Source organism: Emydura macquarii, unplaced genomic scaffold, assembly GCF_026122565.2.
Source record: "Emydura macquarii macquarii isolate MOO-44397 ecotype Brisbane River unplaced genomic scaffold, CSIRO-AGI_Emac_v2 contig_3345, whole genome shotgun sequence".
Taxonomy (NCBI): Eukaryota; Metazoa; Chordata; order Testudines; family Chelidae; genus Emydura; species Emydura macquarii.
The window spans coordinates 6,124,060-6,141,059 of record NW_027133482.1 but is presented as its reverse complement, the minus strand read 5'-3'; the positions used below and the strand labels follow the sequence as shown (position 1 = coordinate 6,141,059).

At 49.0% G+C, this 17,000-nt stretch overlaps 1 protein-coding gene across 1 annotated transcript; it reads left to right on the top strand.

Moving 5' to 3' along the window:
• Positions 1 to 18: 18 nt before the first annotated feature.
• On the top strand, positions 19 to 16,003 carry ANKRD53 (ankyrin repeat domain 53). The gene is made up of 6 exons (XM_067533610.1): positions 19 to 47; positions 1,642 to 1,780; positions 6,289 to 6,488; positions 7,385 to 7,549; positions 10,038 to 10,158; positions 15,332 to 16,003. The coding sequence occupies exons 1-6, from the start codon at positions 19 to 21 to the stop codon at positions 16,001 to 16,003; spliced, it is 1,326 nt and encodes a 441-aa protein (XP_067389711.1).
• Positions 16,004 to 17,000: the final 997 nt, after the last annotated feature.

The following is a 17,000-nucleotide window of genomic DNA, read 5'->3' as shown; positions in this document are numbered from 1 at the left end:
GCTCCCAGCGGCCCGCCCATGGCGCACCGGACTCGCTCCGCCCTCAGGTCAGGGCCCGCCTGCCCCCGAAATCGGGGGCCACCTGGAGCATGACGCTGTTGACATGGCAACCTGCTGGGCTGGCAGGGCGGGCCATGAGCAGGGCTGGGGGGAAGTGTGTGGGAAGCGGGCTGTGGCCATGGGGGTGAGGGCAGCTGTGGGTTTTGGGGTGCAGGCCATGAATATGGGGTTGTGGGGCAGGGGTGGGAGTTGGTGGGAGTTGGGGGGAGGGGGAGGGGGCAGCTGTGGGGGTTGGGGGGTGAGGATTGGAGGAGGGGGTGGCTGGGGGGGGGGGGTGAGAGCCATCGGGGGGTTGTGGGGCTGGGGACCGGGCATGGGGAGGAAGCTGGGGGGGCGTTGAGTGGGTCGGGGTGGATGGATGAGAAGAGGGCGGGGGGGGTGTATGGGGTTGTGGGGCAGTTCGGGGGTGAGCTGTGCGGGTTAGCCAGGGGCTGGGTAAGGGGGCTGGGACTGTGTGGTGGGGTCTGTGTGTTTACAGAACACAGAGCTTGAATAACCTCTGCCCCCTTCCCCCCAAACGTAGGCAGCCCAGCTGTGCGCTGCTTTATCCTCCCTGCTTCCCACCTTGCCCAGGCAGACACCAAAACACCCTGGGGTTTTTTTTTTCCATTTCCTTATTTATACCGTGCTCACGCCTAGAGGCCCCATTGCGCTAGGCGCTGTACAGACAGCAAATGACAGTCCCTGCACCAAGGCACTTACAACCTAAAAGGCAAGCCCCAAGAGGTGGGTCCGCTAAGCTCAGGTGGCGCTGCAGCTACTCAGTACATGACGGGCGGGATCACCGTGTGCACAGACCACACGTGTGCAGCAGGGAGAAACACCAACTTCTTCGGCTTCCTAAGGCCGTGCCCTGTAGATGTCCATGGAGGGTTCTGACTAGTGAACTAGTCTTCCCTTCCTGTCCTAAATCCTGTCGTGTTGCTGTGCTTGTTAAATCAGCTGCTGCCTTTTATCTCCGAGATGGCTGCATCTTCCCCTTCCACTGCCTCCACCACCCCTTCCAGATACAGGGTCCATTCAGGGGAACGGGCCAAGTGGAAGCACATCATCATCTCCTCTTCAGCCCCCTGGAAGATGCCCTTAAAAGTTAATACAGCCCCCGGCAGTCCCTCTCCTCACCCCCTGTGTCTCTGGAAGCTGTGGCAGTCAGAGGCTGAGTCCTAAGTAGCTGGAGAGCTGCTGGAAGCCAAAGCTGTGTTTTTTCACTTGGGAGGAGACTGCCTGCCCCTCCAGTTTCTGTACTTTAAAAATGATTGATTTCTAGTCACTTGACCTAGTTTTTTAATTCAACTGAATGTGACACACGGCCCTTCGAAGTTAGAAGTAACCTCTGTTGCCTTGTGTGCCTCCAATATCCGGGCTAGCTGACATCTTGCTGGCCAAATAGAGGGAGATTGGAACTGGAGGATTGAAGTCAGCTTGTGCGGAGATTAACGTGGGCTACAGGAAGGATGACCTGCCCGTACTCATAAACCAGTGTGTTTTTCTGTGGCCGTTTGGCTCAGATACAAAATTCCAGAAGGGCTGAAGACTATGGGACACATGGAGTGATTTGTGCGTGTCTGTGCTCTCATTTAGAGGCTCTCCCAAATTGACCAGAGTCTGTAAGAAGCAGTATGGAGGAGAGCATGAGCTTATGGCAGCCACCGTGGGAAACCTGCACTGGCTCCAGGAATGTCTGCAGAAAGCTGAGTCCCCTACCCAAACGGATATTAATGTAAAGCCCATTTCCTGTGTGTTTTTGCTTTCCACTTTTTCACTGGGGAAGCACTGGAATGGGTTACCTGGGGAGATGGTGGAATCTCCATCTTTAGAGGTTTTTAAGCTGTGGCTTGACAAAGCCCTGGCTGGGATGATATAGCTGAGGTTAGTCCTGCTTTGAGCAGGGGGTTGGACTAGATACCTCTTGAGGTCCCTTCCAACTCTATGATTCACTTAACACGGGCCTTTTCAGTCCCTGGCTTCTCTGGTAAGAGTGACCGCACAGGGCCCGTTGTGATGGGCAGTTGTGATGCTGGTTTTGTGAGCTGGACCCCTGTCTCTTAGCAACTGACCTGAGACCCCCAAACTCATTGCAATGTGGCTTAGGGCCTTGAGCACGGGAAGGGGAGCCAGAAACTCCTGAGTTCTATTTCCCCATTAATACTCTGTGGTCCTGGGCAAAACATTTGCCTTCTCTGTGTCTCAGTTCCTCCATCTATAGAATTGGAATAACGCTTACCTACCTCACAAGGGTGTTGCAAGGATGAATTCATCAATGTTAGCCCAGCACTTGAAGGATGTAACTAAAAGCAGTGTTTATAACCCAGTGATCTCAAAACCTCTTCTAAAGGTGACAATAATTAACCACATTTTACAGAGGGGGAAAGCCAGGTGAAGTAATTTGCCCTAGTAAGTACAGCAGATCAGTAGCGGGACTAGAACCCAGCTCTCCTGATTCTACTGCCTGTGCACAAACTGCTAGAGCACAACTTGTCCATTGTTATCCCAGAGCCACCAGCCACGCTTCGAAAGGGATCTTTCTGCTTGGACCCAGCAATCTAGAGGGGAAAGGTTCCGTGTTTTAACCCTTTACATCAGTGGGTCTCAAACTGCTCTGCAAAGAGCTGGCTGCTCACTATGGCTCTGATCTAGCAAAGCATCCCCACTGAAGTTCTTGATTCCAGCGGCTAATTTTCTTTAGGACAGTTAAAAATGCATAAAATACTTCGTTATTCCATGTGAATGACTGCAGATAGTTGCCACAGGGATGTCATGGGATCCAAAGAGGAGGGGAGGTGGTCCATACAGCTGGGAGGGAGAGGGGCAGTAGTCCCAAAATAGTCTCTCGATTAAGGTTTGATCTGCCCTTCGAAACATTTTAAGACACTGGCTGAGAGCCATCAATTCTCAGTCCCATCTTTGTCCTGCTTCCAGTCACATCAGGGACCTGTGATTAGTGGGAATTTACTCAGTGGCATCTAGTTGCTCAGCCCATATACAAATCAGGCTAGTTGTTTAGGCCCAGATTTTTAAAGATATTTAGGCCTTTTCAGATGCAGATGGGTGCTGCATGGGATTTTCAAAAGCCCTTAGGTGCCTAATTCCCATGAGTCTCAAAGAGACTTAGATGTCTGGGTGCTTTTGAAAATCCTGTTAGGCCCCTCTGTGCATAATAAGACACCTGAATAGTTTTAAACATCTGTCCCTTGGTGTCTAACTGCAGACACCCACATTTGAAAATTGTATTCCCACAGAACCCTGCCAACCGGCACCCGCCCATACCTGCTCAGAAATGAATTACAGATGCAGATGAATTTTTGCTATGATGTTTACACGGCATGTCACAGAGCAGGGAGGTAATAGTCTCTCTTATCCAGCTCAGGCAAGATGGCCAGCTCATAGAAAGCTGCCCTCAGCTCTGAGATCCTTACTGCCAGAAAAAAAAAATTATGTAAATTGGAGGGAATTAAGAGAAAAAGCTACATAAATGATTAAAGGGCTAGATGGATTGTGGAAATTTAAATAACTGACTCTGTATAGGGCAGCTCCAAGACAACTCGGAGGGGAACATAACTGGGTGTACATATTTGAAGGGTATAATTACTAAAGAGGCAGAATTATTTCATGTGGCTTGGGGGCGATGAATAGGAGTAATGGAATGGCATGGAGAAAGTCAGCCTACATTTCCCTAGCAGGGAGGACGTACTGACAGCCAGACCTGTAGACATTGAATTAATCTCCCAAGGTACGCCCCAGCACTTGAGATGCTAAGCACCAGGTTGGAGTAGAAAGATTAGAAAATAAACTGCAAGGAACAATCCACCATTGCCCCAGCTGCAATGAATTGAACACTGCTTTCAGCAGGATCTGTGCTCGAAAATCAGTGGCATGAGACCGCCCCTCAAGGTGGTCTAGACGACTTCCTAGCTGGTTTTCCATATGTAACTGCTGTGGTCTTTCTGCCCAAAGGACAATTGAATCCCCTTGCTGTGGGAAATATTCTTCCCTCAGCGCTTCTGCACAGGAAGACATAACTGGAGGCATTTTAGTCTTCGTGGCAGTCACGCTGAATTAGCCAGGAAGAGTCTCTGGTTTGTTCCCTGGATGCTTGATTGCAGTTTGCAATCCAGACACTGCACTGTTAGTGACAGGTCTAGCCAGAACCTGATCCAAAGCCCATTAAAGTCCATGGAAAACTTTGCATTGACTTCAGCGGGCTTTGCTACAGGCCCCTCGTGTGTAATGTAATTTCACTGAGAGATCTGGGTATCTGGGAGTGACTGTTCACGCTCACAGCTTGGAGCTGGGTCTATAGATCTTGGGCTTGCTTATGAATGAGTTCCACCGACAGTACTGCTGGCTGGAAGGAGCTGGTAGTTAGCCTTTTTGGTCCCGCTCTCATGCAGAATAAATGCAGAGTCGTTTAGCTGGGAGCACAGTCCTATCAAGTGCTTCCTTCTTTCCCACCAAACGTTCCCACTGTGCAAATTAGTGCTTTTATAGCACAGATGCAATTGCGACATTAAAGCGAGAATAAAACTGCACTCAGCCCAAGGCAGTGTTTGTACAGAGCGCCTGGTGACAGATAAACAATTCAGCTTCGCTCGTGTGATCTTTGCTTGTCAGTAGAAACCAGACAAAAATATTACTGCTTCATGAAAGGGCCTGACCCTGCAAAGTGCTTCCTGGGGGTGCTGAGTGTCCTTCACATCCATTGACTTCAGGGGAAGCAAAAGGTGCTCCGCACTATACTGGATTGGGCCCTCCTGTGAGAGGACCGAAGTAGATCTTTAGGGCCTGCCCCTCTCTCCACTGAAGGGATTGGAAAGATTCCAGTTGATTTCAGGAGATCAGGATCTTGCCCTCACTGATAATGCTCAAGAATCAACATTCCTCCCCCTGCCTAAGTGGCTTAATGTAAAAAAAAAGATCCTGAGACATGCTAAGCACCAGCAGTTCCCATTGAAATCCGTGGGAATTGCAGGGGCTGAGCTCTGCTCAGGACCAGCCCCTTTGGTCCCTGCTCCTGCACGGCTCCGTGTACCTGTGTGAAGCCCAAGTGGGGAGCTGTGTGAGTGTGGTGTTGTCCCAGTTTTGTAATCGGGCTCGTGTGGGGAGGTTAGCTTGTGGCTACCCAAATGAGGGGGTGTGGGTAGGTTTTAAAAAAAAAACTAAGGGGAATAGAAATGTTTCAGGAAACAAAAAAACATACTGAAAAGACCTTTTTTAGGTAGGGGCCATTTAAACATTTCTCTGCAGTGTGTCCTACAAGTACACAGAACAGGCAGTGAGGTGAAATTGACTGGACCCAAGTGGAACTGATGGGTCTACTTTCACAGTCTTATAAAGATGAACAGTAAATGTAGATTTGTATTTTTTAATTCTTCCAGTTTGAGTAAACTAGGCTATTCAGAGTAGCACCTGGAAAGACAGGCATCTTAAATAATATATAGTTTTATCTGGCGAGTCTGCCTTTAATTCTTTAATAAACTGGCATTTTTTCTTAATGTGTGTTTTCCCCATCCACCTGCTCCCCAAAGTTGGCAAGATTTCTGGGTGCTTCAGAAACAAGAGGTAAATTGGGTATTTTAGGACTTCTTTTTTTGGTAAACTACTGATTTCTAAACTTATACCCTATATGAAATAATGCTTCTGTACGTATCATTGTGTAACACATCAGCCTAGTACATGTGATCATCTCGCCCTCTAGTGGTTGTCCTGGGTAATTATAACAACCTACATCTTCACAGCTAGAGGCAGCTTAGCACGGGTGTAAAGATGTGAGTGTCAGTCTGGAAGGTCCTACCCTGAACGTGTGTGGCCGCTGCAAAGTATAAAGGTGTGCAAGTCATGTGCATGTGTTGGCAAACCACTGGAGGTACAGACACGTTTATGTTTCAGATAGATAGCATTTCTATTGTAATCCTCCGTTCTCAGTCATTTCCAATCACTAATCCTCTCAATAAACAAACAACAAACACCCCCACACCCAAGGAGGTAGATAAATATTATTAGCCCATTATACAGAGGGGGAAACTGAGGCACAGAAAGGTGATGTGGCTGTCCTGAAGTCACAGAGGGCGTTACTATCAGAACCAAGATTAGAATCCAGGTGGAGCGCTTGTGCTCAGAACGCAAGCCCCCTCCTCTCTGCTATGAAAAGCATCCCCACTGGAGTGGCTTAATGAGCGACATCTGACAAGAAACATTTAGAACTGTTCTTTCGCTCCTCCTTCCTGCTAGGGATTCTCAGCCATCCATTTAGCAGCTCTACACGGCCGGCTGGAGTGCCTGAAACTGATCGTCGAAAACTTTGAGGTGGATGTGAACTTGGCCAGTCTGACTGGCTGGACGCCCATTCACCTGGTGATGAACAAAGAGAGTGGTCCCCGGGCATTGGAGTGCTTGCAATACCTCATTAGAAACGGGGCGGACATCAATGTGTGAGTGATGGCTTGAGACTCTCAAACTTTTTACCTCATCTTAATGGGGTTTTTTCCCCTTTTAATTTGTGTGACTTTAATGCACTTTAAAGATGTTGGCTTGGCGGCCCTGGAGACTGAAGTCCTGTGTTGATTCTCAGAATAGGGATAGCACAGAAAGCCGCAATGTAAATATCCACCCTCCATCTTAACATATCTCAGTCCTGACCCGAAGGGATCACCTCTAGGGATGAGAGAAGAATTCAATCTCCCTGGTCCACTGTTTCTTTGGTCTCTCTCTGCCACTAAGGAGGCCTATTATGATGGGGGTGTCTATCAGCTAGGAACATCCACTCCCTTCCCCTCCCACCAACCCATTTCATGCAGGCCACCCAACCGCTCCTGGATGGAAATGATTTCGAGTCACTAGCAATGTGGCCTGCATAAAAACCAGAGCCTCGGAGTGAAAGGCGCTGTGCTTCATTACCAAATTTCTGACCCAGCCATCCACCTGCAGTCAGTCGAGACTTGGAGCCACCCCCTTGCAAAGAGTTCGGTTGTAATTAGAAGAGATTCACTTGATCTGATCAAAATTCTCCCTACCCAAACCGTGTTTAAAAAATAAAGGCGTTGAGGATTTTCTTGTCCTCAGAGGCTGGGGAAGAATCTCCCAAAAGTGGCAGAATCATCACCAGGGAGATTTAAATCTTGGCCAAAGCAAGCTCCAGAAAGTCACAGGGAACAATCCTGCAGTGCTTGGGAGGTGGAGCGGAGGGGACCTGTAGCTAGCTTTCATCTCTGCCTTCCCTAACTGATCTGTTCTGCAATGCCACATGAAAGGTGATATTATTTTAAGACTTCACAGGCAGCCGATCTGAAATCTGGACTAGAATTTGGAGTGACAGGCTGTTTTTCAGGCAGAACCAGGGCGGGATGACTCCACTTCACAAGGCAGCCAGCGAAGGACGCCTCAGCTGCATCATCGAACTGGTTGAAGCTGGAGCCGATGTCCATGCCAAGGATATAGAGGGGCAGCAGCCCATTGACCTCTGCAGGATATGGGCCCACAGAAGCTGTGCGAGGTGAGCGCTGCACACCACAGTATTTAAGGGAAATGATGACCGATTTTAGAGTTCCCAGCTACAATACTGGAACAACCGGCTGTGGGTTTAACCATGTGAACAGATGCCCAGAAGTGGGAAAAGAAGCCCTCAGCAGCTCTACATGCTACAGAACCGTGCTAACACGTACCTTAAAAACGGGGGAAATCTGGTGGTGGTGAAAGTGGAGTAAAGCCACTGGCTAGACTAGAGCCACAAATAGGCAACCTCTCCACTAAGCACCACTGGCTGCAGTGCTGTGTGCGTAGTTACGTGTCCCAGTTAAATGCAGGCTGCATCCACCCTGCAATGTGTAGCTCCGCGGGTCAGTGAAAGACTCTGGCAGGGGCGATGCAATGGGAAAAGGCTCTGCTAGCTCCCAGCTCAGCCTTTCTCTGCTGTCAGAGTCTGTCCCTGCGGTGGGGGAAAGGCTAAAATAGCCGTGTAGACAAGGGAGGCCTGGCTTGGGCAGTAGAGAGCTGGGTAGGGTCTGTGCTTGGGTTTGGATATGTACCCGTCTTTGCTCTGTTCATCTGAGCTGTGCCTCCTGGTCTACATGGCTGTGTATACCTGTGCTGGGGGTTACATGCTGTATGTACACTATACACCCCACAGGAAGCATGCAGTGTAGAGTACCCAGCAATGGCCGTGAACGACAGGTGAGATCTGCAGCAGCTCCTGTTGCTCCAGAGTTCTGCCTTCACTTCAGCTCTGCCACTGTATTTTTAATCCCATCCTGCCACGCTTCCTGCTGTTCCAGGCCAGGTTTTGCCGCCTCTCACTCTGATTATAGTAAAACCTGTCTTAAGTGGCCAGTTCAAGGGCAGATAAATCAGTCACATAATAGGAGGTAATCTAGGAATGGTGGAGCAAAATGTTATGGGAAATGTTTGGGGACATTTGCAGACAATAAAAAATGACTCACGATGGTTAAGTCCAGACTGCGAAGAGTTACAAAGGGACCTCACTAAACGAGGTGACTGGGCAACCAAATGGCAGGTGAAATTCAGTGTTGATAAATGCAAAGTAATGCACATTGGAAAGAATAATCCCACCTATACATTCAAAATGATGGGGATCTAAATTAGCTGTTACCACTCAAGAAAAGAGATCGTGGAGTCATCATGTACAGATCATAAAATCATAGACGTGTAGGATTGGAAGGGACCTCAGCTCCTGTGGTCCAGTCCTCTGCACTCCAGGCAGGACTACATCATGACTAGACCATTCCTGACAGGTGTTTGTCTAACCTGTTCTTAAAAACACCCAGTTACAGAGATTCCACAACCCCAATCAGCTCTTTGTTCTAGTGCTTACCTACCCTGACACGGGACGTTTTTCCTAATATCCACCCTAACTCTCCCTTGGTGCAATTCAAGCCCATTGCTTTATGTCCTATCTTCAGAGGTTAACGAGAACAATTTTTCACCCTCCTCCTTGTAACAATCTTTTATGTACTTGAAAATTGTTATGTCCCCCCTCAGCCTTCTCTTCTCCAGACTAAACAAACCCAGTTTTTTCAATCTTCCTCACAGGTCATGTTTTCTAGACCTTTAATCATTTTTGTTGCTCTTCTCTGGACTTTCTCCAGTTTGTCCACATCTTTCCTGAGAAGTGGCGCCCAGAACTGGACACAATACTCCAGCTGAGGCCTTATCAATGCAGAGCAGAGCGGAAGAATTACTTCTCGTGTCTTGCTTACAACACTCCTGCTAATGCATCCCGGAATGATGTTTGCTTTTTTTGCACCAGTTGACTCATATTTAGCTTGTGCTATGACCCCCAGCTCCCTTTCCACAGTACTTCTTCCTAGGCAGTCATTTCCCATTGTGTATGTCTGCAACGGATTGTCCCTTCCCACGTAGAGTATTTAGCGTTTGTCCTTATTGAATTTCATCCTATTTACTTCAGAGCATTTCTCCAGATCATTTTGAATTTTAATCCTAACCTCCAGAGCACTTGCAACCCTGTTCAGCTTGGTTTTGTCCACAAACTTTGTAAGTGTGCTCTCTGTGCCATTATCTAAATCATTGATGAAGATATTGAACAGAACCAGACCCAGAATTGATCCCTGTAGGGACCCCACTCGATATGCCCTTTTAGCTTGACTATGAACCACTGAGTACTACTTTCTGGGCATGGTTGTCCAGTTATGGACCCACCTTATAGTACCTCCATCTTGGCTATAGTTCCCTGGTTTGTTGATGAGAAGATCATGCGAGACAGGATCAAAAGCCTTACTAAAGTCAAGATATACCACATCTACTGCTTCCCCCCTATCCACGAGGCTTGTTACCCTGTCAAAGAAAGCTATTAGGTTGGTTTGACATGATTTGTTCTTGAAAAATCCATGTTGACTGTTACTTACCACCTTATTATCTTCGAAGGGTTTGCAAATTGATTGCTTGATTATTTGTTCCATTTGCTTTCTGGGGGCCAAATTTAAGCTGACTGGTTTGTGATTCTCCAGGTACCTGAGTGATGCTATGTGGAAAACAGACAAGCGCAATTTTGCTCAGGAAATGCACAAGCTGAACCAAATCAAAAGTGAATGTCAGCGCATTGAACAAAACTTCTTGAAGATCGAGAAGGTAAGATGACGTTGTAGCACTGGCAGAGCCAGGGACTCTCCTGACTGTTTTTGGTTTCTAGTTAAAATAAAAGGTCTTGGTTGCCAACTAGCAACCTAAATATAGAGGTGGAAAAGGCTATCAGTGCCTAGCTAGTTCAGCCCTTCAGTAGCACGGTTCCCTGCGGTCACTTCTCCAATGCATCAGGTTTTAAAGCACTCGACTGTGAGGCTCCTACCACTCGGCAGAGTATGCCACAACCCCTGAACCTGAGGGCAAGTCTACACTATAAAATTAAGTCAACCTACGTTACGTCGACGCACAGCCACCCACAGTAATTAAATCACCTTTGCGTGTCCATGCTGCACTCCTTGCGTCAGTGGGACGCGTCCACACCTGGAGCGCTTGCCCTGATTGAACTGCTAGTGTGGGGCAGTGTGGGACGGTCTCTGAAAGGCAGCCGCAGTCGATGTTAGTAACCCAGCGTCTACACTGACACTACGTCGACCTTCCTACATCGATCTAAGTGCTACGCCACTCACAGAGGTGGAGTTATTAAGTTGGTGCAGGGGCAGAGTTACATCGCTGGGAGCGACCTTTTAGTGTAGACGCCTACTGAGCTGGGTCCACATTAACTGCTTTACGTTGACCCAACTCTGTAGTGGAGACCAGACTGGGCTGAAAGAGACTTGTTAGGTCACAGCTCTTCCCTCTTTTACCGTCTCTTTTTCTATGTGCTGAGCAGTTCGGCTTCCTTCCCTTCTGCTGCCTAATAAATCTCCTTGTCTGGAACCTTTTCCTGTTACTCCGTTTGTTTGCACTTTCCTAATCTCATTCCATTGCTCCTCGTTTTAGCCACTCGCTACTGAAATAATTATTCCCCCTTGTTCATTACGGGCTCCAAAGACTCAAAAACAGCATTGCCTGCTCCACCCTGAATCTTACGCCCGGGGCCCAGAAGGAACTTGAGTGCTGGGCAGATACGTTTGTCTAGGTGTTTACATGGTTCTCATCACCATAGTGTCTGAGGCTGTGTGTACCCTGCAAGCTAGGGGCATGATTTCCCTGCTTGGGTATGGATACTCAAGCTGCGGCTAGTATAAATAGCAGTGTAGCCCTGCTACCATGTGTCGTGGCAGGGAGGCAAACTTAGCCATGCTGAGTAGGTACCGCCGGGGTTCAGCTGGGTTCATACTCACCACGGCTAAGCGGTGCTGCTACTCATGCTAGCATGGCTACACTCGGTGAGAGCCAGCACGAGCATGTGACCATGAGCAGGGAATCCCACCCTTAGCTCGCAGGGTACGCTTAGTGTGAGACACCAGGTGACGAACTCAGCCTCGGGAGGGAGGAAGCAGCCTGTTTCATTCAGCCAGGAGGCCCCAGTCCCAGTTCAGCAGCAGCACTGACTCAGTCTCCTCCACTGGTCCAGTTGTCCTTGACCACTAGGGTGTGGGCAATACTGCAGCAGTGTGATGGTCCACACGGACGAAGGTGGAGCTGTGTGCCAGAATAGCCAGCAGCTTTTGCTACCAAAAGGTTTCAGCAATTCCCCATCGGCACTCCATGCTACGTGGTGCACTGCTGCCCTGTGGCTGCCCTGCTAGGGAAGAAACTGTGCCAAATCAATCAATTCCCGCCAGCCGGGGGAAGCCGCCTCCCCCACTCTGCATCCAGGCTGGCTGCCGGGGCCAGGGGCCAAGTGAACCGGAGCCACCCTTCTCCTCCTGGCAAGTTTCCAGTTCACTTGGACTCCTGTCCGGCAGCCAGCCCGGGGCAGGGAGGGGAAGCTGCTTCCTGCAGCCAAGCCTCCACAGGCAGCTGCCGTGCTGCAGAGCAGGGGCCGGGAGGGACCAGGGTTGGAAGCGGCTCCCCCCGGTTGCCAGGGAGAGTGGCCAAACATGTGGGGGGAGTGGGGAAGGAATGGGAGAAAGACAGAGCCGCACACCCCCCCAATAAGTGAGAGAGAGCACAGCCTCCATGGGCACAGGGGGCTACTGCGAGACACATAACTCACATGACAAGTCACGTGTCTTCCCTACCCCACCTCCCAAAATTCTGCTCCCCACCGGCAAAAATAAAAGCTGGCACCTGTGCTAACAGGTCTTTCCACCATGGCTGCAGGGTCCTGTCCTGCTTTTCTGCAGCCTCTCAGGACTGTCATTCACTCTGTACAGCAACCAGCACAGCGGCGCCCAGCCCAGCTGTGGCCGTCAGATACTGCCGCACTGTGCGATAAAGACACAGACGAAGGAAAGTGTAGGTGCTTTACTTACAGACTCATCGATTCCAAGGCCGAAAGGGACCGTTGTGATTGCCTAGCCAGACCTGCTGGGTGAGTAACACAGGCCAGAGAATGTCCCCAAAATAGTTCCTAGAGCAGAGCTGTTAGAAGAGCTAGTTGGTGACATCAAGAAGGGTGTGGTGTTTAATGCCCATTTTGCTTCAGTCTTGACTAAAAAGGGAACTGGTTACCAGATAGTGTTAATTGTGTTGACTAACAAGAGGGGAGGAACCCAAGCCAAAGTAGGGAAAGAACAGGTTAAGGAATATGTAGATAAGTTAGATGGATGCAGGTCCTAGCTGAAACAATCTCAGAATCATTTGCATTTATCTTTGAGAACTCCTGGAGGACAGATGAAATCCCAGAGAAATGGACAAGGGCAAATACAGTACCTGCCATTACAAAGGAGACCCAGAGGAACTATAGACCAATCCGTCTAACTGAGATACCTGGAAAGATGCTAAACAAATTATTAAACTATCATTTTGTAAGCACCTCGAGAATAACAGTTCTAAAGAATAGCCACCAGGGATTTGTTGAGAACAAATCATGCCACATCAACCTCAGTTCCTCCTTTGATGGGGTTACTGGCCCAGTGGATGGATGACACGCCCATATGCAAACAAGGGAAACGTGGTCTAGATGAAATTACTGCAAGGTGGACGCACAATTGGTTGAAAGACCGACTCAAAGAGCAGTTATCAATGGTTCGCTGTCCAAGTAGGAAGGCATATTTAGTTGAGTCCTGCAGGAGTCAGTCCTGGGTCCAGAACTATTCAATATTTTCATTAATGACTTGGGTACTGGAGTGGAGAGGATGCGTATAAAATTTGTGGATGACACCCGGCTGGGAGGGATTGCAAGCACTTTGGAGGAGGACCTTGATGAATTAGAAAATTTGACTGAAATCAACAAGATGAAATTCAATGAGGACAAATGCAGAGTACTTCACTTAGGAAGGAAAAATCAAATGCACAACTACAAATCAGGGAATAATGGGCGAGGTGGTATTATGGCTGAAAAGGAGCTGGGGGTGGGAATACAAATTGAATATGAGCCAACAATGTGATGCAGTTGGAAAAAAGGCTAACATTCCAGGGTGTGTTAACAGGAATATCTTACGTAAGACACGGGAGGTAATTGTCTCGCTCTGCATGGCGGTGGGGAGGCCTCAGCTGGAGTACTGTGTCCAATTTTGGACATCACACCTTAGGAACGATGTGGACAAATTGGAGAGAGTCCAGAGGACAGCAAGAAAAATGAGAAAAGCTTTGGGAAAACTGACCTAGGCATGTTTAGTTTTGAAAAAAGAAGGGAGTGGATTGAGCAGGGGGAAACCTGCTGCCAGTCTTCAAATATGTTAAGGGCTGTTATAAAACTGATGATGATCATTTGTTGTCCATGGCCACTGAAGGTAGGAGAAAAAGTAACAGGCTTAATCTGCAGCGAGGGAGATTTAAATGAGATATTGGGAAAAGCTTTCTAACTGTAAGGGTCGTTACGCCCTGGAATAGGCGTCCAAGGGAGGTGGTGGAATTGCTATCAGTGGAAGTCTTTAAGAACAGGTTGGACAAACCCGTCAGGAAGGGTCTAGGTTTACTTAGTCCTGCCTCGGCGCAGAGCTGGACATGACTTCTCCCCGAGGCCCTTGCAGCCCTACATTTCTATGATTCTATCATACCACCATCTGCAAGAGCATGCAGCGTGAGCAGGCATGCAGAATGGCAGCATTTGGGTCGGAAGCTGTGTTTCTGGGCAGGGAAGAGTGGTCCAGTGGTTAGGGCACTGGCCTGGATGTGAGAGACGAGGCTTCAATTTCCTGTGTGACCCTGGACAAGTCACTTAGCCCTTCTGTGCCTCAGTTCTCTATCTGTAAAATGGGGATAATAATGCTTCTTTGCCTCACATGGTGGTTGTGAGGATAAACACATAAAAGATGGCAAAGCGCTTTGATCTATAGAAGAAACGGGGGTTATGTTTATATTGTCACTGGCTTTTTAATGCTTTAAGGAGCTGTTTGAGGGACCGTAATAGTGCTAAGATCTCATCTCTTCATGGATATTTCCTCCGCACAGGAGATAGATGCAGGCCATGGACTTCAGTTTGAGTAGCATGACGTACCTTTTCTCAGGGCATTCTGGACCCAGTACCGAGACACTAAAAATATATGAAAGTGTAAATACAAAGCAGTGACTCATAAAGAAAGCCCCCCCGGCCCAGCCGTGCAGCTCACCTGCTGCCTAGTGACATCCGAGCCCTTTCTTTGGAACGCTCAGATCTGTTCAGGAGTGAGACTCACCAGGTGTTAAAATCCCAAAGCGCAGGAGTTGCTATAAGTTCATTTAACTTCGGCAGCCATAGGGAAGCCCTCAGCCAAGACTCTGCAGAGGTACTTGCCTGGGCTGAACTTGATTCTTTAGAGACACTGTTCATTTCACCCACCCGAAAGGAAGCGCTGGTGGGCTGAAAGGCAGCAGCTGTTTCATAGCACAGGCTGACATGACCCAACAGTTCAGGATAGGAGGGGAACACTATGCCCAAAAGAAACCACAGGGGGAGTTTTGAGGTAGGCAGAATATTCACGTAAGCTGGAATCTGGCCAGAAGTCCAGGCCAGACCCCTACTGGTGTGGAAGATACTAGGGGCTCATTAATGACCACAGGCATTCAGGACACTGAATTAATATTACATCTAAGGAAGATGGCATCTGCATCACACACTGTCGTGAGGTTCAGTACCAATTGAGCGGAAAGACCTCCTCCTACCAAATCACATTTAGAAGAAATCAGCCATGCTTTCTGGCTCCTTAAGATGTTTTAACCGAATATCGCCTTGCCCGGGTGATGAATGCTGGATCTAATGCCCTACATTACACAGGATTGACCTGGTTTGATGTGTGTTTTTTTACAGAGGGAGCAGGAATTCTTGAACACAGTGGCATTTTCTAACTGGCTTCAAATGAAGCAGCAGCTGCAATCGCCTCGCTCTCCTAGAAGAAAGGTGCATTTTCCTGAGAACAGAGTGAACCTGGGTGCTGTCCCCAGGAAGGAAGTCACCAAAACACCTGCTGGAGAGAAAAAGATCAGTGTCCGTGCCAAGTGGAGGGCTAAGGTTAAAGCGGCCACTGCTCAGCCCAGCACTGAGAAATCACAGCAACCATGGAATGCCAGCGTCAATCCATCCTCCCCTCGGGTGACAAACATATTCCGAGCTACAACGGTCCGGCTGGGCACCGACCCTGAGGCCCGCGGGGATCATGACTTCAGCTCCTTCTTGTTTCTCTCCAAGGACTCGCACAGAAAGCCTGTGATCGAAATGGCTTACAATGGCAGACTCTCCCCTGTCCCCAGCCTGCCCTACGAAGTGATAGAGAGGAGCATTTACCCTCACACTCGGCCCATCAGGATAAAGATGCCGCAGGAATTCAAACCCATGCACATCTTCGATGTTAAAAGGAAGCGCCTCCCGCGCCTGGAGCACAGGTGGACGGACGAAATGGCTCTGAGTTTGCGAGAAATCCTGGACCCAGCATTTAGAGCTACGCTGAAGGCTCACCTCTCTGCAAACAGCAGCAGCAGCTAGACTTTCCATCTGCAAAGCCAGGGCTTCATCCTGCGAGGTGCCGAGTGCCCTCCACTCCCACTGTCGTCAGCAAGGAGTGGAGAGCGCTCAGCACCTTGTAGGATCAGCCCTTCTGATGGTAGCCTTCCCCCACTTCCAGGCCGCCTTTTGTGACTCTTGGCTTTTTGCTATTCAACGCAGCTTTGATTGGCATAACCCGACTATGTGACTGACTGCACTGGAGCAGATGATAAGGAGTAGGTCTCACGAACACCTGCAGTCCCTTGTGATCATAAAAGAACTAAGCAGGAAAAGAATTCGCTCCACCAGCTGGAGGAGGTGTGTGTGGACTGCCCTAAACTCCAACTAATGAGATGATAACAAGGACCCCAGACTCAGCCTTGCTATTTAAACTAGAAGGTGCATTAAACCTACTGCTCCTGTGTGCTAATGCCTTGTGGCCTTACTCACTAATCCAACAGAATGCAGGGTGTTTGGGGATTACTGGGCTGATATCTCCAGAGAGGGATGGTTTCCAGAGCCTCACTTCTTCCACCAGACCAGTAATTGCAGCCCAGCATCTTACAGGGAAGATGGGCCAGCGTGCCAATGATTGCTGCCAAGGGCTCTTGCTCAACAGAGTCCAAGTCCTGCTCTGCCTCTTGGCACCAGGTTGGCAGTGAGGTGCGCCCCCCAGGCCCAGCTTTCCCTCCCTCCAGCCGGCAGCTGGTGTTCTGAGTCAGGGCGCAAAACTGCCGTAAAAAGATATACCCAGATGCAGTTCACAGCAGTGGGTAAAAGATCAGGCTGGATTGAACTGAAAACAGGGCAAGCAAAGCCTACGCTGCCATCCTGAGGAGTATCCATCACTGCCCATGGATTAAATATAGACCACGTAGACCTGGGCCCTGACTTCTCTGCGTGTCTGTGGTCTTTCATTTTTCAACATTAAGGCTCTAGCCCTTCTGGTTGTCAGATGTGACCTGATGCAGTGCGGTCTGCCAGAGGCAACCAACAG